The sequence below is a fragment of the Pleurodeles waltl genome, chromosome 7 (genome assembly GCF_031143425.1).
Source record: "Pleurodeles waltl isolate 20211129_DDA chromosome 7, aPleWal1.hap1.20221129, whole genome shotgun sequence".
In the NCBI taxonomy this organism is placed as follows: Eukaryota; Metazoa; Chordata; class Amphibia; order Caudata; family Salamandridae; genus Pleurodeles; species Pleurodeles waltl.
This window is the reverse complement of record NC_090446.1, coordinates 771,720,055-771,737,352: the sequence shown is the minus strand read 5'-3', so window position 1 is coordinate 771,737,352 and position 17,298 is coordinate 771,720,055. Positions and strand designations below refer to the sequence as shown.

General features: G+C 41.2%; 1 protein-coding gene across 3 annotated transcripts in view; it reads left to right on the top strand.

Moving 5' to 3' along the window:
* MYOT (myotilin) overlaps positions 1-17,298 on the top strand; it is a 607,534-nt gene that overhangs the window by 108,413 nt on the left and 481,823 nt on the right. For all 3 annotated transcript variants that reach the window (XM_069199264.1, XM_069199262.1, XM_069199263.1), the window contains one exon: positions 9,612-9,664. In XM_069199264.1, the coding sequence (XP_069055365.1) occupies positions 9,657-9,664 (8 nt within the window). In that variant the 5' untranslated portion in view covers positions 9,612-9,656. The remainder of the gene's footprint in view (positions 1-9,611; positions 9,665-17,298) is intronic.

The window sequence follows — 17,298 nt, the reverse complement described above, 5'->3', positions numbered from 1 at the left end:
TGTAGAGAGATATAGATAACAAAATAGGTTAGTTTAGATAGTCCTAGTTGGTGATGTCTCCATTGGAAATACTTTATTTGAACTTACTGTTTATCTTATTGATACTATGCATAAAAGAACTAACCTGATTTGGTTTGTCAGCTAGGATGCTGTGGTCAGTAGTAACATCCAGGAAATAGGCATAGTAAAAGTGCATTCCACTTTAGTAATGTTAGGCAAATTTTAATGTAGCCAACCCAAAGAAAAACCTTAGCACAACAGCCACATGTTTTAACCGACTAGCAAAGAAGGGTTAAGTCCATAACATGTTTTCAGAATAGCTACTCTGTGTAAGTAATTTCTATCTATATTTCTGATACTTAATATTAGCTGAGGTGGAGATAATGAAAATTTGACATGGGTCTAGCCTCTGTCGACCACTGTTGACCATTCCTGCAATAAACAGCATCCAGCGGATATTAAAAAAACAAAACAAACCATGATTTGTTCTATTCCTATTTGATCTTGGGGTGGGCTCTTCACAGAAAGCTATTTCTAAATATTTTTTTTAAGCAATGCAGGTTCAGAAAGAATAATTCCAGTCTCTTGAGTGATTCTGTATTAGTTTACAAGCCGTTTAGACCTGCGAAACGAGACATTTAGTGCGAGGAATTGTTTATTTTCCTTAGTGAATCATTTGCCTCTGACGTGGTTATTTTGTTGCTTTAATTTCATTACTGCATTTCAGCAATTTTAATGTATGGGCAAAGGGAAATTGTTGAAGACTTGCACATGGGATCTCTGACTGACTGAACGCGGTCAGGTGGCAGAGCTGGAGGAGTCAGGCTTTTTATAGAGCTGCAACACCCGTTGTTAGAAGCATTGACTGAATAGGAATTTAAAACACGTTTTGGACAACATATCGATTGTGTTTGTTTTATTAAGGGGGGAAATTCCGTAGTGATTTCGTAGTTTTAGCCATGTACGTGCATCCCCACTGTTGGTTTAGAGACTGCTTTTAAAGAACGACTGGATGCAGGCTGGTGATTCCATAAGAACCTGTAAGCAATTTAGATCCTTGGCAGATACAGATTCATTTTATTCGGCAGAAAGGTGAAAGTATTTTCACTAGCTTTATAACGCTTTTCTGCAGCCTCTTTGGTGAGCCAGAAATCTTTGTGTTAAGGTACACATTGCAGTTTTGGGTGAATGACATAAACATTGCATATTTGATAGTAATTTATTCGCTTTTACCAGGGTTGTGCATTGTTTTTGTCTGGAGCGTTTGATTTGGTCCAGCCCACTTTTCAGTAGTTCTTTATTGTGGAGGGGTTAACAAGGTGGCCTTCAAACGTAATAACTGAAATGTGTTGAATGAGAATAGTGTGTGTGGGCACAAATGGGCAGAAATCACTTAACTAGAGCTTGTTAAGGCAGCATCAGTCCATAGACAAATTCCATGGTGAATGTCTGCTTGTTCAGGAGTCCACAAGAGCTTTAAGGTGGTTTGCATGCTTGTGGTAGGTGGAGGCTACTGACAGATTCTGCCTTTCCTGCGCACTTGTAATGCCAATACGTGGCTGTCTCCCCTTTACAATTATTGAAGCTACCATTACAAAACTCAAGAAGCAGTACATTTATCAAGCAAGCACCACAGACAGACATGCATGCAATAAATACACCCACTGCCAGCACAGGCTGTAAATCTACTCTGCCAAAAATGTCTCTATCTTTTAGGCACCAAAATGTGCGTTACAATTCTGGATACACAACCATTAACAGTCCTTAACACTCAGGAAACTGTACACTTAACATGCAAATGCTTAAAACAAACATGCTTACGCTTAGTACCAGCAGCATAAAAGACCAGCACATTGAATGAACAAGCGCACAAGGCACCTCACACATGCTTTAGGAAAAACATTGTTTTCCCATGCTCTTACCTTTTCTTTTAGAAATCTTGCCTTGTAACCAGTTTCCAGGTAGGTGTGCTCTGCATTCAAACTGAAATCATTTTTTATGTTTAAATTGACATAGTTGACAACTTACAATTTGGCACTGCGGCACAAAATTCATCCAACAGATGTAACTTTGAAGGAGCCATAAAAAATAATGTGTCTTTATTTAATGTAACTAGTGATCATGCAAAGTGATGATATACTTTCGGGTCGAGTTTGCACTGTATAAAAACTGCAAAAAACTAAAGAAAACTTTGAAGTCAATTTTCCCCCATTTACATCCAAATAAAAAGAACACAGTGGTGCATCCGGCTGTAGGCCTAAATGCAGCAGTGGGCCATCCTTTAGAGCAGTGGGGTCACATCCCTCACTTTCTGCTGCCCGATATCAATAGTGTCGCTCTGGTTTAGCAAAGGTCAGCCTGACAGACACGCTTTAATTTCAGGTCAGAAAGCCAGGAGCTACACAGTGAGGTAAATTTGCAGTTGCCTGGTTGCCTGAGCTGAACTTTGCTGGGCTTAAGATGTCACATCCTGGTGGGTGTGACACCTTCCACCTGGTAAAGCACTTTGAGGCCATTCCCCTCCCTCCCGCTCGTGATGAGATTGAGCGTGACTGATAGACTCTGACCTGGGTGCTTCAGTATCAAACCCTGAAGTTCCCAGGGCTGAGTGTCTATGATTGACGCCTCGTCAAGGAGTGGGACGGGGCCAGCAGTCTCACTGACCCCATTCCACTTATGGCAAGGTAGGTACTGACACCGCTTCTCATTGGCTGAACCGCCAAGGCTTTCCTTCCTGAGAAGCTGCAGAAGGTAACTCATTTTTTTATATTTGGTGCATGCATGTATGTATCAACATATGTGAATTTGTGAGTGCATGCTTTGAATAAATGTGTGTGCTTGTGAATAGTGAGTGAATGTGTGCACACTTGTGAATGCATGGGGTGGGAGTGAGTGTGCATGTAGATGAGTGTGTGTGTTTGTGTGTGTGTGCATGTAATCAAATTTAAATCAATTTTTATGGTTAAACTGGAGAAAATAAAAGACTACCATGCTTAGCCATTGGAGCAGATTTTCATGATAAACCTGGAGAGACAATTCTCCCAAATAACAGCTTCCAGTAGGCAAACCCCCCAAACGGAATCACCTCCTTGTAATATATATATATTTATTTATTTATTGTTTCAGCTATCAGCCTTACAATAACTAAAACAGTAATACGCAAAACAGGAAAAGTTACATAAAAATAAACAAGAGTTAAGAAATGCATCATACAAAACATATGTAATGTAACCAAACAGCAGTATTTTAACTGCATTCAATATCAATAAAACAATTGACTAGTTCAATAATACAAGAAAGATTGACTAAAGTACATGCGCAATACAGTCAGCTGGATGCCGCGACTAACAATGCATTAAGTACCTTATTGAATTCACAGTAGGCAACCATACAGTTTACCAGTGCAGGCTGGAATTGAGCTAAAGTACATGTGAAAAAATAGCATTATAAAAATATACAGTTCAGTTATCAGTGCTGGGCACAGTACATAATAAAATATACATAAAGTCACTCAAAACAAGTGAAGGGGTGCCACTGAATTATCTGGTTTGGGCAAAGACCTAACATAGGAGGTGACTGTCATAGGAAAAACTACCTAGGCCATAAGTACAGCACTGCGGAATGGGAGACGTTCAATCCTCCAGGCCAAGAACAAGAGTATCCAAAAGAGTATATTTAGCACTGTTTCATTCCAGGATCAGCCGATTGTTCAATAGCTATAAGTCATGATTATATAATGCACATGTGCGATGGAGTATTCAGGACCTATGCATTAAAATTCAGACACCAACGTACAACTCAGGCACGTTGTTAAGAGGGGTGGCTACGTGGATTCTCATGAAGGAATAGGACAAGCTTGATTGGCAGCTCTCTCAGACAGGGCCATGCAGCCCATATGTATGCTGCTATGGAGTTGTGCACCTTCATATAACCAGGCCTTGCGCAAAGTGCCAGTGCTGCTTTGACACATTTAGCCCCATGGGACTTGAAGAGGGGGAAGAGCCGCCGCCGCCCTACCGAATCAAATTTTTGGCAAAACAAGATAAAGTGGGTTAGGTTGTCTATTCTTCCAAAGCTACAATCACAGTGTTTAAACCTAGCTGCAAGCCTGTGCGTATAAATTTAAAAGTCCCTAGTCGTCAGAATACCTAACCTGTATTTTACATACAGCATTCACTTAAGCGCAGGATATATCAAGTCCAAGTAACCAGTGCAAGGAGGGCAATAGCCATTGTTGAAACAGTTGAATGAGATTGATCCTTGCCTTTGCCCTTGTCAACTTATATGCATGGTATCGATCTTTGATCTGTTCTGCAATATCCTGCCTTACTCTCCAGGGTTCTGCCCACAAGATCTCCAGCTGCAGTTCCCTTAGAAATATTCTTCACATGGGACACCCTCGAGAGCTCCCTCAAACCACCACTAGAGGTGGCTTTTTCCAGGGTTCTCAGGTATACTGCTGCCTTGGGATTTCATACCAAACTTACCCAACAGAGCACTGGCTTTAGGGCTACTGTTTTTGATATTGCTGTGAGGCCAGGCTCCACGTAGAGTGCCACAGGGGGGGTACCTGGCCCCAGCCTCAGTAGCAGTCTCAGGACGTTGTTCTTAGCCGCCATTTGTAATGGGCTAGTATTCACATATCCCCAAACCCCTGCCCCGTAGAATGCTGCCACTACTGTCTTTTGAGTGTAGAATCCCAGAATAACGCTGATGCTTCTAGCACCTGCCATGTGCATAAACTTCAAGACTGCCCCGGCCATTTGTCTCAGGACTATAGTTGCCTTCCGCACATGACTGTCCCGGTGCAAATTCTCTTTAAACCAGATGCAGAGGTAGCAAAGTGCTTAACAGTGTCTATGGACACACCATCGATCACAGGCTTCTGCTGAAAGCCAGGAGGCAGCCGCAATACCATACCCTTCATCTTGCTATTATTGATAGTTAGTGACTTTTTGTCATAGTACACAACAAAGAGCTTTAGCAGCCTGTGGGTTGCATTTTCCGTATGCGCCATCAATTCTGCATTGTCTGCAAATAATATAATTGGAATCCTCCTTCTAGTTATGATTGATTCATTGAGTGGTTCCTCTAACAGATAGTCTGCTGCATCATTTAAGAAGAGGCTGAAAAGTAATGGTACCAGGACACATCCTTGCCGACTCCCTTTTCCACCGGGAAGGGTTCCATGCACTCGCCACCTGGCCCATACCTGACTAACCGTATTACTAGAGTGGAGTGCCATTATGGTCTTTACCAGGGTAGTATTAACCCCTAGATCTGCCAATGATCTTCAAAGTGTGCCCCTATCAAGTACACCAAAGGCAGTTTTTAGGTCTACAAAGATTAAATGCAGCAAGGACTTTCTTATTATCGACAATTTACACAAAATCATATATAGGCAAATGGGCCTGATCAATGGTACCTATATGAGACCGGAAGCCAGCTTGCACTTCTGTCATTATATTATGGGCATCCACCCATCCCTGCTGGCAATTGAGCAGGACTTTTCCAAGAACTTTCTCTGCCCTATTGAGAAAGGAGATCGGGGGTGATTGGAAGGACTGCCGCACTCGCCCTTGTTATAGATCGGAACAAAGGTGGCAGAGTGCCAAGAGGATGGTACGGAGTTACGAGTAAGGGCTGTGTTGAACACTTTAGTAAGAATACCGGGCTGAAAACGAGACTTCTCAGAGTAGACATCGACAGGCAAAAAGATCAGGATCTGGCGCTGTGTCGGGCTGATCATTGGATATACGGCCCACCAATACCCCAGGGGCATTTCCGGATCAGGAACAGGTGATCCGGAAGACAACTTCCCTGCAACCAATGAGGAAGTGCATTCAGCCAAAGGAGGGGTTTTTAAACCCACTGCGACCTCCACAGAGGAACGGACGGATTCTCCCGTACTACTGACAGCGACGTGCCGAAGACCACAATGGAGCAGAACGGAGGAGATGATGCCGGAACCAGGAAGCCACAGGAGGCAACAGCGAGAAGACTTTTCCCTCCTTTTCGTGGGACGAGGAGGAGGCGGCGAAGCGCACAGACCGGCCACACTCTGGGAAGAGCGTGGACTAGTCAGGTATGATTCGACAACAAAAAGCGGGGGAGGGGAGTCTTAAGAGCGGGATCAGTGGGAAGGGGGGGTTAGCTGACTGAGGGAATATTTCTGTTTTCCTTTCGATATTTTTCTTTTTGTGATTATTTTGTTGTTTTGTTACCAAAAAGTAATAGAGGAAGCCCTAGGTTCCATGTAGGTCATTATTGTTTATTTTGGTTGGTGATTCAGCTTACGAACGAGGTTTGTTCTGATACTCATTGGACCAGGGCTACCACGGGTGGACACACAAAGAACAAGTAGATTACTTGTGTGGGAGCAGAGACACAATAAGAGAGAGAGAGAGAGAAAACCAAGCAAGTAATAAAAGAGAAGAGAGGGCACAAGAGAGAAAAAGCCTAGCAAGAGAAATAAGAAGATAACGAGACAGAAAAGGAAGAAAACCTGAAAGGAGAAAATAGCACAGGAAAAGGAAAGTCAGCGAAGAAAGGAAAAGGAAATAAAAAGAAAAGAGGGGAGAGCCAGACAGAACAGGAAAGAAGGGAGAAAAAGAGGAAAAATAGTAGTCGTACTACTTACCTACCAACCAACGTTCTTGTATTCTTCTTACTCTCCATGCGCCTCCTGAGTCACCATCTGTGAAAAAAAGAATACAGAGACAGTGAAGACCGCGTGGGACTGCAGAGAAGAAAAGAATAACAAATAGAGAGACCACAGAGCAAGGAAAAGAATTACAGAACTGTACTGTCCTCTAAAAACTCAATAAACCACAGACATTATAATATTGATTGTGAGCCTCCATTACTATGACCCTGTTACAGGCACCTTGTGCCTCTTCATGGTACTCCATGCTCTTTTCACTTCCAGAGCTAAAATATAAATTGTACCAGTGCCTAGGGGAGGGCTTCATGCACCAGCAGGGCACCCAATGAGCTTATATGGTTGTCGCTATAAAAGGTACGAAAATGGCGGACCCACGCTTGTGCTCCAATATAAGTTTCTAGAGCATTCACTGCCCTCTTCCCCACCCGTGTTACAAGTTCCCAGAATCTTTTAGTGTTGTTCTCAGATGGCACCTCCCTCAGTTCCGACCATAGTGCTTTTTGAAAAAATGATTTCTTGTTATTTAGAAGGCACTTGTAATCACTCCTCTGTTTTCTGAATGTCAATTCACTCCTGGGGTTATAGTGGCATTGTGTCAGGGCACACGAGATAACTCTCTTCATTCTGGCACAATCATCATCATACCACCTATTCCCTGTTTCCGTCTCCCACCATTTGGACCAGCAGGTTTGGACTACAGGGCCTTCAACTCATTTGCGATTTCATTGTATGCGGCTACAATCTTGCCACTGTTATTAGTTGGAGTATTCATAAATAAGGCTCCATACCTAATCGCTATACATTTAAGCTGTGGGAGTTCTAGTAAATACTTCTCGCTACTTCACCTGATTCCCCTCCTGCAATTGGATGGAACTATCTGAAGCCAAAGCCCCCCTCACATCAGACATTTGCACTACCACATCTTGCGGGGCATAACTTCAGGCAAAGTACCTAAGGATTGTGATAGCTCTCCACTCTGTTGATAACAGCCATGTCACACACACACTCCCAGGTCTCTTTATTGACAATTATATAACCAATCTGTGATAAGCTTCTCCCATTGTCAAAGGTCGCCTTAGCAGTGCTATCTGAGGCAGTACGACCATTGACAAAGTACAGCTGATATTTTATCAGGAAATCAGAAACTGCATCAGCCTTCTTGGTTGATTTGAAACAGCTCATAGTTGTTTCGGGATACCCAAGCAGTGATCTTCCATTAGGATCTCACTATTGTTAATGGCATCAGATGTGTGTTAAAATCTCAACAGATCAGTGTCCAATGCTTCCCTCCTTTGCCCTCTCCAGTCCGCCTGTAACCAATCACAACCTCTCAAACACTCAATATAAGAAGTAAAATTCCCCTATATCACCTAGGCCTCTGGAGGCCACTCAGGTAGGATGTACACATTCAGAATATCGGCTACCTTGCCCTCAGGCCCCGCCAACCAAAGCCTCACATGCTGCACATTGGATGACAGGGATGTTGGCCCTACTTGCTCTAACTGGAAATTCAGTTTGCAGGACAACCATACTGAAAGCCCTTTTGAAGGCTGCCCCTTCATAGGCCGGGGAGCCAGGGAACTATTATCGAAGAACCCATTTACACAGACTTCATCAAGGATTCAGGTTTTTTGGAAACAACATTTGATCAATTAGTTCAAACCAGTTCTTGTCCTCCATTTTACTAGCTAGGCCCTCAATATCCCATGATAGAATATGCAAAAACTCACAACCAGCGCAGCCCAGCATGGTGGATTTAGATGGACCTTTTGCAAACTCAGTAGCAATCTGACAGGGCGGACCTATCCTTACTTAGTCAGACTCCCTTCAAGGGGATGCTTTAGAAGCACTGGCCTATGCTACCGCTATCCAGGACCGGTCCCTGGAGTCATTCTCAGCTCCCTTCATGCCAGGGTTTAAGAACCTTATCGCCCTGCTGCTTTTACTCATGGTGTTGGACAGATTCTCATGGACTGCTACGCCAGTAGTCGGAAGGGCCCTCATTGACATCTCCATCACCAGTCTGAGATTAGAGAGGCATTCAGTTCAAAGGGCCCGCGTGTTGTCTGTACCGCCCTTTTTGGACTACTTCTCAACTGAAATCTGGGCAGGGTAAAACCCCAGGTTATTTACACCTTGTATTATGAAATGATCAGTCGTTACACCAATTTGTGAGATCCAGCATTGAAACAAATATTCCGTTATTATGCAGATTTAGTTTTGTGTTATCTGGAGGAATACAGTACCCATATGGGATTATATAGTTTTATGCAGTAAAAGAAAATAATTTGTATGGGCTTTAAGTTACCTTTTTAAGCTTTTCAAAAGATCTCTTTTTAATTGCTGTCAAGAATAAGAGAACATTATTTTCGGGAAAAAATGCCCTGAGATGCAGTGGAAACAAATATGTCACCGCAGAAAAATCAGACTTTGTCCTTGAGTTGCGTGATGGATAGCTTATAATGGATAGCTTACAGAAACATTATTTAAATAGCTTTGACTGAAATATATTGACTATGTTACGTGTTGGTGATATAAGTAACAAGAGGTAACTTTCAACAGGTCAAAATGGTAGGCAATGATAATGGACTAGCTCAGATAGAAAATGCTGAAAAACAAATGTGGACATAAGATTCCTCTGTATAGACCGGCACCCTGAAAAGTATGTCGTGAGCATAAATCAGACAAATTTGGATCAAATGTTAATCAGTTATGAACAATCAAAGTAAAACCAGCATTTTGCAATACTGAACATAAATGAAGACGATGGACCTGCTAAATGGCAATGGTGGGTATTTAGGAAGTTCCTATTAGGAAAGTGTTCAGCTCATATTTACAATGATATGTATTATGAAAGAGATGCACAGTGGAAGGACAAATCAGTGCTTTTGTATCGCACAAATATCAGTAAAGACAAAATAACCTTTTCTGTATTTTGCCTCAACAGATTCATTCAAGAGCCATTTCTGCTTTCCGTCTGTGATACTGAAACATGTCACAGTGAGTAACTTGTCAATTTAGTGATGAACAATCATTCTGAAAAGCTCCAATGCAATATGTCTCAATGTAGTGAAACTGAAAACTAAACTAGTGAACTAAAAAGCAGAAAACGAAAGCCTATGATTAACAGTGCAATGATCAGAAATTGGAATCACCATGCCCCTAAAATGTAAAATGTATTTCAGGGTCGAACTTTTTTCATTCCATGTTATCAAACAAAGAAAGACCTCTTCTTTGCTAATAGATGTCCTACGTTGATTGGCAATTTTGTGTGTGTGGAGTATTGGTGAATACTACGCCTGGATGAAATTTCAATTATCCTGGATTAATCGGAGTTATTTTGGTAATTCTGCATTACTCTTTGACTCACAATTTATGATGATAATATGATTACACCCATGCACATAATTGCATTTAGCATTAGCGCAAAATACTGGGAGTAAACTGGGAGAAAATTCTACCCCAAGTGCAGATTTAGCAAGCGCAATCATCTGCTTGTGCTCGCTAATCATTGTTGCATTTAGTGCTATTTATTAGTGCAAAATGAATCCTGGCATCCAATTTAGATGCAAGGGGACATTTTGTGTTCTAAGAAAATATTGCAAAATGCAAAATTACTCTTCTTGCATAATCTTGCATGATCCCTCTGAATTTTTGGGCCATGCCGCATGATTACTTTATGTGAGTTACACCCATCCCTAGAGAATACCAGAATGAGTCAAGGGTGGAAAAATTTATGGACGAGTGGGCTTATGGATGAATAAAGTGCTGAGTGACTGACTGCATGGATAAATGAAGGAATGCATGAGGGAACACATGAACTTTGGCTGGATAAATAGCTAACTATTAGAGCAAATCACGTAATCTCCCAGTGCCTCCAATAATAATAAAAAGTAAATCTGATCTTATTTAATGTAATCTGGTATGTCGTGAAGCTCTGTTTGCACCCCTCCCACCATCACCATTCAGTCTTTAGGCACGGTCAACTATAGAAAGAAGGAAGTACATGCTAGTGAAGAGATCTGTTGGAAGTAAGTGTAGTAGAATGGCGAGATAATATTCTAGCCATACTCACACAATACATGTGTCAGATTTGTTCCCTGCCATCCTCTGGAATTACCATTTATTTGATTGCTGATTCAAACATGTATAAATGTGTTTATCTCAATAATAGTTGGTATTTGTGTGTGTGCAAGTGATGAAAGTTCACTACTGATGTATGAAACAGAAAGATTCCTGTTATTTTAGTTGGAAATATACTATTATGCAGCGCTTGGTAGTTCACCATAATGTAGAAGAGATCATTTCCCCTTTGCTTTCTAATCATCAAACAGGTGTGTTACACATTAAGTGCTACTTAGGGAAAAGCACATGATCTAAACTTGTGCAGGATATGTTTCACAGGGTTATCTCATGAGACCAACAGTGTTGCATTTGTAATAGGGTGAGATTAGGTTGGTTGGCGGTATTTGTTATTTGTGAGCAATGTATATGAAAGAGTTGTAGAACTTAGTTGCAAAATAAAAGGACAGTTTGGCAACTCAGTGAATGTCAATAGATGCGAAAAGGGTTGACGCTGTGTTGAAGGGAAATAATTCTGTGGTTGGGGCACTATGCAATTGACAAGAGTAGTGATAACATTGATCCTCCATGTGGCACTTACCATATCAGACATCTCCAACTCTTTCATGTGATGGTGAAATTATTGCAGGTGCAGATGCCACGCTATTGGATAAAAGCATAATAAAAATCTGCCAAGATCAGCATCACCCGCCCAAGTCAGATTGGAATTCTCATTGACGAGGCAGGACTTGGCTAAGCCTGGAGCATTTGTGAAATGCTACCATAAGTATAGAACTGCTCCTGAAGGTTCACTTGCCAGCCTGGTCTGAAATTAACCTCCAAAGAGGAAAGAAGGTCTACAAGAAATATCGTGATGATAGTATAATGAAATTAAGGCTAGGTGAACGGTGATCTTTGGGTTCAACTGCCCAAGTATTGAAAGTAAATTATGAAACTGCAAATCTGGATACAGGATAAAGTAGTAGTTGCCAAACGTGCACATGGATGGCTGTTGCCTACTCTCATAATAACCAAAAGGCTGCCTGTTTCCTTGAAGCTACCTACTCTATATGAAAGTTAAGCAGAAATTTCTGTCATTGAGGTTGGGTTTGATTCCTACACTGGATTTCTTTACCGAAGTGGCAGGAAAAAGATCACCGGGGGGACATGGATTGCCGTTTGTGCCATCAGTCAATGAATCGCTGTTGCATGTAATTTGTTTAGACCTCCTGAGGAGGACCTTGCTAAGGAAAGAATTTAAGTTACTGGGGATCACATCGTGCAGATCAGCAGTTATAGAATTGTTTAATCCCCAGAATGTAACACTTTACCTTCAATTGGTGCAATTTCTCAATATTTCTAATTACCTGGTCAAAGAGAACCTTGCTTCTCAGTCAGAGGATAAGACATTTGGCTAAGTTTGGGTTTTTGAAGGGCTTATGGAATGCCTGGGTTGCTAGGGAGTGGTAAGTTTAATTTAACCCCTATCCCTCTTTACTGTCTTAGGGTTACCAGGTCAAGATCAGTGCCTGAAAGGCCCGAAAACAGGTTGGGCTACTGGGAGCCATGAGCACCAGCCAAACCCTATCCCGTCTCACTGTCTTACTTTTTAGATGATAGGCACCATTTGCACTTTACTTACCATTTAAGCGCTTAGCACGTTATGTGCTCACTTGAGCACCAGTCAATTTATGACAACCTTTAAGGTTTACACCCAGTCCCTTTGGTTATCAAATGTCATGGTATTGTGTGTTTATAAATCGATCTATTGACAGTATGTTCAGGTACATTATCATTGTGTGTTTACAAAGGGATTTTATTGGCTGCCCTTTTAGGTATGTTATGTTAAGTATATGGTTTTAATTTGACTAGTTAACATGTTAGGGTAGCCGTTAGTTAGTCCAGCGTAGGATTGGCATTTTAGTTTCTTATAAGTGGTAAGTGCCTGGGTCTACATCAACTGAGGTAATATGAATAAGGAGTGCTGGTTATCTATCAAATGTCAATAACATTGTGTGTTTATGATATTGATTTTATTGGTGGTATGTCTATTGACTATGCAAAGCTTATGGTTTTAATTGATTAATAAACTAAATTCAAATTTAAATATCAGACATCTGGAATTATTTTTTCAGTTCAACTGTATGTGCTCTATTACAGAGTATATTTGTCTTTATGTTTTTTACTTATTTGTTCCCAAGTTAAGGGATTAAATTAATTGTACATGTAAACGGAGACTGTTTTAGCACCATTGTAAATGGTGCTATGCCATTTCAATAACCTCCTAATGATGTTGGGTTTCTTTAGGATGGTTATAGTCTATATGATAACAAAGGCTATCTAATTGCACATACTGTTATGTACCTTATTCCATAACACAAATTGCTATGCATAATGTTGACAACATATTAGATATGTTATGTGCTTTTCGAAACAGGAACAGTAACAAATATTTACACAGATTATAAATGGATTTCCAAAGTTGTTCCTGAATGTGCATGCTTTATTACCCACAACGATGAGAGGAAGGTTTTTTCTATTTATTCTCAAGGTCTTTGTTGCCTGTGTCCCACCTCCATCACAACCTCAATGAGTTTTACAGGTTCCTGATGTACTGCAAGCCTGGTTCAAAACAACGAAAGATTGCACACTTGATTAGTTTCCATTTCTCAAACAGTTGTTTTGCTAGAAAATTATATTTGACCCTTAAACATTTGACTTTCTTCATATTTGTGAGTTAGTGTATGGTGTTCACGCCCTTTTCTATAATTGTAAACAATAAACTTGAAAAATTAAGCAGAACAAATAAAAAGGAAAGTATATTGTGATGAGAAAATCAGTCAGATCGTGTAGTCACAGCTGACTTGATTTGGTTGCCCCTGATAGCCACAAATGTAATACATTAACCTACACAACATGCACTGTTGTGCTGTAATTATAGGATAGTTCAGAATACGAGAATTTACCATTTAGTTTGGTCTTACACTGTACCACTAATTTTTGGCATGACGGGTAGCTGTAAATTATGTACATCAGTGTAGATTCTGAAAGTAACACGTCAGACCATGGAATGTAGCTGATTCAGTGTTGGCTTTTATATTGCATTCTGGTGCTAGCACCCGTGCACTTGTAATGTGAGACTAACAAAAGTGAAAAAAACAGAATACAAAGTAAGATCCTGATCTGGATGATTTATGCACAACTGACATGGGGCAACTTGAGAGCAGTGATCATTTCCCGTCAGCAAGAGCAGTGTTTGAATGGTGGGGCTTGCAGTAGTTCTTGCATGTGCCAGTATAAGAGGGCACACTAAACCATCGGTTTGTTTTAGAGAAGTGGGAAGCCTTTGGAGACTCAAGCATGGATGTTTACCCCAGGTAATCAAACGTCTTTGCAGAGCTGGCTCCAGCAAAGTTTTTTATTTTCAAGTCATTCTTCATTGTGTTGTACAAGAGTCACAATCGTGAACGATAGCGGTGAGGTATCCTTTGCGCTTAAAGTCTGCAAGAGCTGCATCTGTTTGTTGTGAGCATTAGTAGGAGCTACCTGGTCTCAGAACCGAACTGAAAGTAGGCTAGAATAATCTCTGCCTTGACACAGATAGAATACCTCTTGGGGGCCCTTGTGCTGCATGGGGCCCAGACTAAAACATCCTAGCTTCCTTTCTTGCCGTGGTCCTGTTGTCAAGTGATCATTGAGAAAAGTTTGCCCTGTCATGGCAGGATGGATGCCTTTAGCAAACCACACTAGCAAAAAAGCACAATAAAGATAGGTTACAGAGGCGTCTTCCTCATATTTGTGGAGGAAATGCAGGTGTTTCTCACCAAACCTTACTCAACATCTCCTTTTAATCTTCCTAGCTTTACAGAAAATGTCTCCTGTTTAGCTTGTGGCTAAATCAGCTGTAGCCATAGCATATTACAGATGATTACACTTTGTCATTGACTTTACATTCTGTTGTTGATGATGTGGAAACCTAGGGCGGCATGTACATAGAATTTTTAACATTTGTAAACCCTCAGAATCGCTAAATCAGATGGGTTGTGAATGCTGAAACCCCTTTTCCATGAACTAAACACAATTAGCAATTTGGAAATGTGTCTCTAAATCACTGAATGTGTTTAGAAATCGCTAATGATTTGGTATTTCGAAAGAGCATCTTGTAGACATCCTTTCCAAATACTGAATCGGTATGCTATTTATCAATGTTTTGTGACTAACATAGGGTGACAAAGCATTAAAAATTTACCAACTCCTCAAAGGGGTGGTAACCGATTCACAAAATGGAAAGGTTCTTCTTGAGATTTCTTCTCCTTTGTGAATGTTATTAAAAAGTTTGTTTAGGAGTAAGGTGTGGTCCATGGAACCACTGCCAACTTTCCAACCGTTGGAATATAGGTTAGCTTTTCTTTTTAAAGGAAAACACGATTCCTTGAAGAAAAATGGGGTGCATTTAAAAACATTTTTTTGCTTTGGTTAAATGGGTTCACAGTCACAGTGCTCTTCTCACCCCAGCAAGCCCCCATCCCTCTGAAGGCCTCTATTTTGGAGTGATTTGCAATTTGTGACCTACCTCATTAATATTCATGTGGAAGGTTGAATTGCAACCTACTCAGATTCCTTATTTTTTGAACTAAACTATTTGTACATAGATAGGTTTGCAAATTAATTTAATGGTGGAAACAAATTTGAGGTACAAATTGCACCGTCTTTTTGTGACCACCCTAATAGTACATGATGCCCATAGTTCCTACGTGGTCAGTTTCTGCTTGTCAATTTCACATGCATGGAACAATGGTGCCACGTTACACCATTTGTGTGAATTACAGTCATATATATTCATTTGTAGGTCTCTCAATCAAACAGCACTATTTGTTTATTGTTGAAAACATATTGCCTATAAAAGATAGAGTGGGCTGTGGGTCAGCCTGTTGCTCATGACTAAATGGCTATCTCAATTCTCTTATTTGGTGTCTCTGTTTTGTGTTATTGTGTTTGTCCTGCTCATAGAGCATTGCTGCTTTTTTTAGGTCAGCAATTTTACCCATTGGTGTGTTCAGTAGTCATTCACTTTTGCTTCTGCCCACCACAGTGTACAGAATGGAGAAATGGGACATCTCATGTTGGACCTGGCCCCTTCTGCTGGGTCATCCCTAGACATTATGACTTTTCCCTCCATTGTTGCTGAATTCATTTTTGTTTGCTTTAGGCTTCTGAGCACTTGACCACTGCTGTCCAGTGCTAAAGTGCAGGTGCTTTGTACTCCAAACATGTTGATATTGGCTTATTCACAATTGGCACATATAATGTATTTGTAAGTCCATAGTAAAGTGCACTATATGTGCCTAAGGCCTGTAAATTGATTGCTACTAGTGGACTTGCATCACTAATTGTACCACCCAGTACAGTAGCCCTCTTAAACATGTCTAAGGCCTGCCACTGCAGAGCCGGTCTGTGCAGTTTTAAACTGCATTTTGACCTATCAAGTGTACCCACTTGCCAGGCCCAACCCTTCCTTATTATTACATATAGGTTACACTTAAGTTAGGCCCTGGTTAGTCCCAAGGGCATACGTTGAACTTGTACCTTTAAGTTTAACATGTCATAGTAAAGAAAAACGATGAAATTTGTTTTTCACTACTGCAAAACCTATCCCTCCCGTAGGGTTACCTTGAAGCAATCTTCAAGTGTAACTTCCAATTGCGAAAAGATAGAAATTTTGAGTTTTGTGTCTCTGGACTCACAAGTTAAAATCACAACTTATAGTGAAGTCAGATTTTAAATTGTAAGTCGGAAAATGCCACATTTAGAAAGTTGGCATTTTCTTACCTTAGCTATTCTGTGCCTCTGCCTGTCTCTAAATACAGGTCTGGGTAGGTGGCAGCTGGGCTTTGTGCATTCCCTCTAGACAGTCTCACACAAAGGGAGCTGAGGTGTGACAAATGCATTCCTGATGGCACATCACCACGCTGATGTGTCTTCCTAGGCTAGATAGGAGGGAGGAGCTGATATTTACACTTAAAAAGGAGCTGTGCCTCTCCTCACACAGAGGGCCGTATAACCCCATGTGGAGTGCCTGGAGCCAGGGAACAAAGGCCAAGGACTGTGTGCACTTCAAAGGCCTCTCTTTGAAGTCTTCCCCCACAAGTACTGGACCTCAAACTCCAAATTAAAACTTTACTGGAACCAAGGACATTCTGCCTGGAAGAAGAGCTGCTGGGCTGCAGGAGGGACTGTCACTTTGCTACCTGCTTTGCTTTGTTGGCCTGCTGCTTCTTGAATGGGAGTGAGAAGAACTGGAACTGCTCTCTACATCCTTGAACCCAAGCTTTTCCAAGGGTGTTTCGACTTCGCCCCTGTTCTTGAAGTCTCAGGGCCATCAAAGACTTCCTTCAACTTTGCTTCAGCTGCTGGACTCTGCCAGCTGTGAGTCTTCCCTTGCCTGAGATGTTGGATCCTGTACTGGGCATCAGAAGTAGGTTCTACAGCTGTCTTCTACCAAACAATGACGCATCAAGGCTGGTGCGCCGCTCTGAACTGACAAAGTGCCCTCCGATGTATTGCCTATCCGA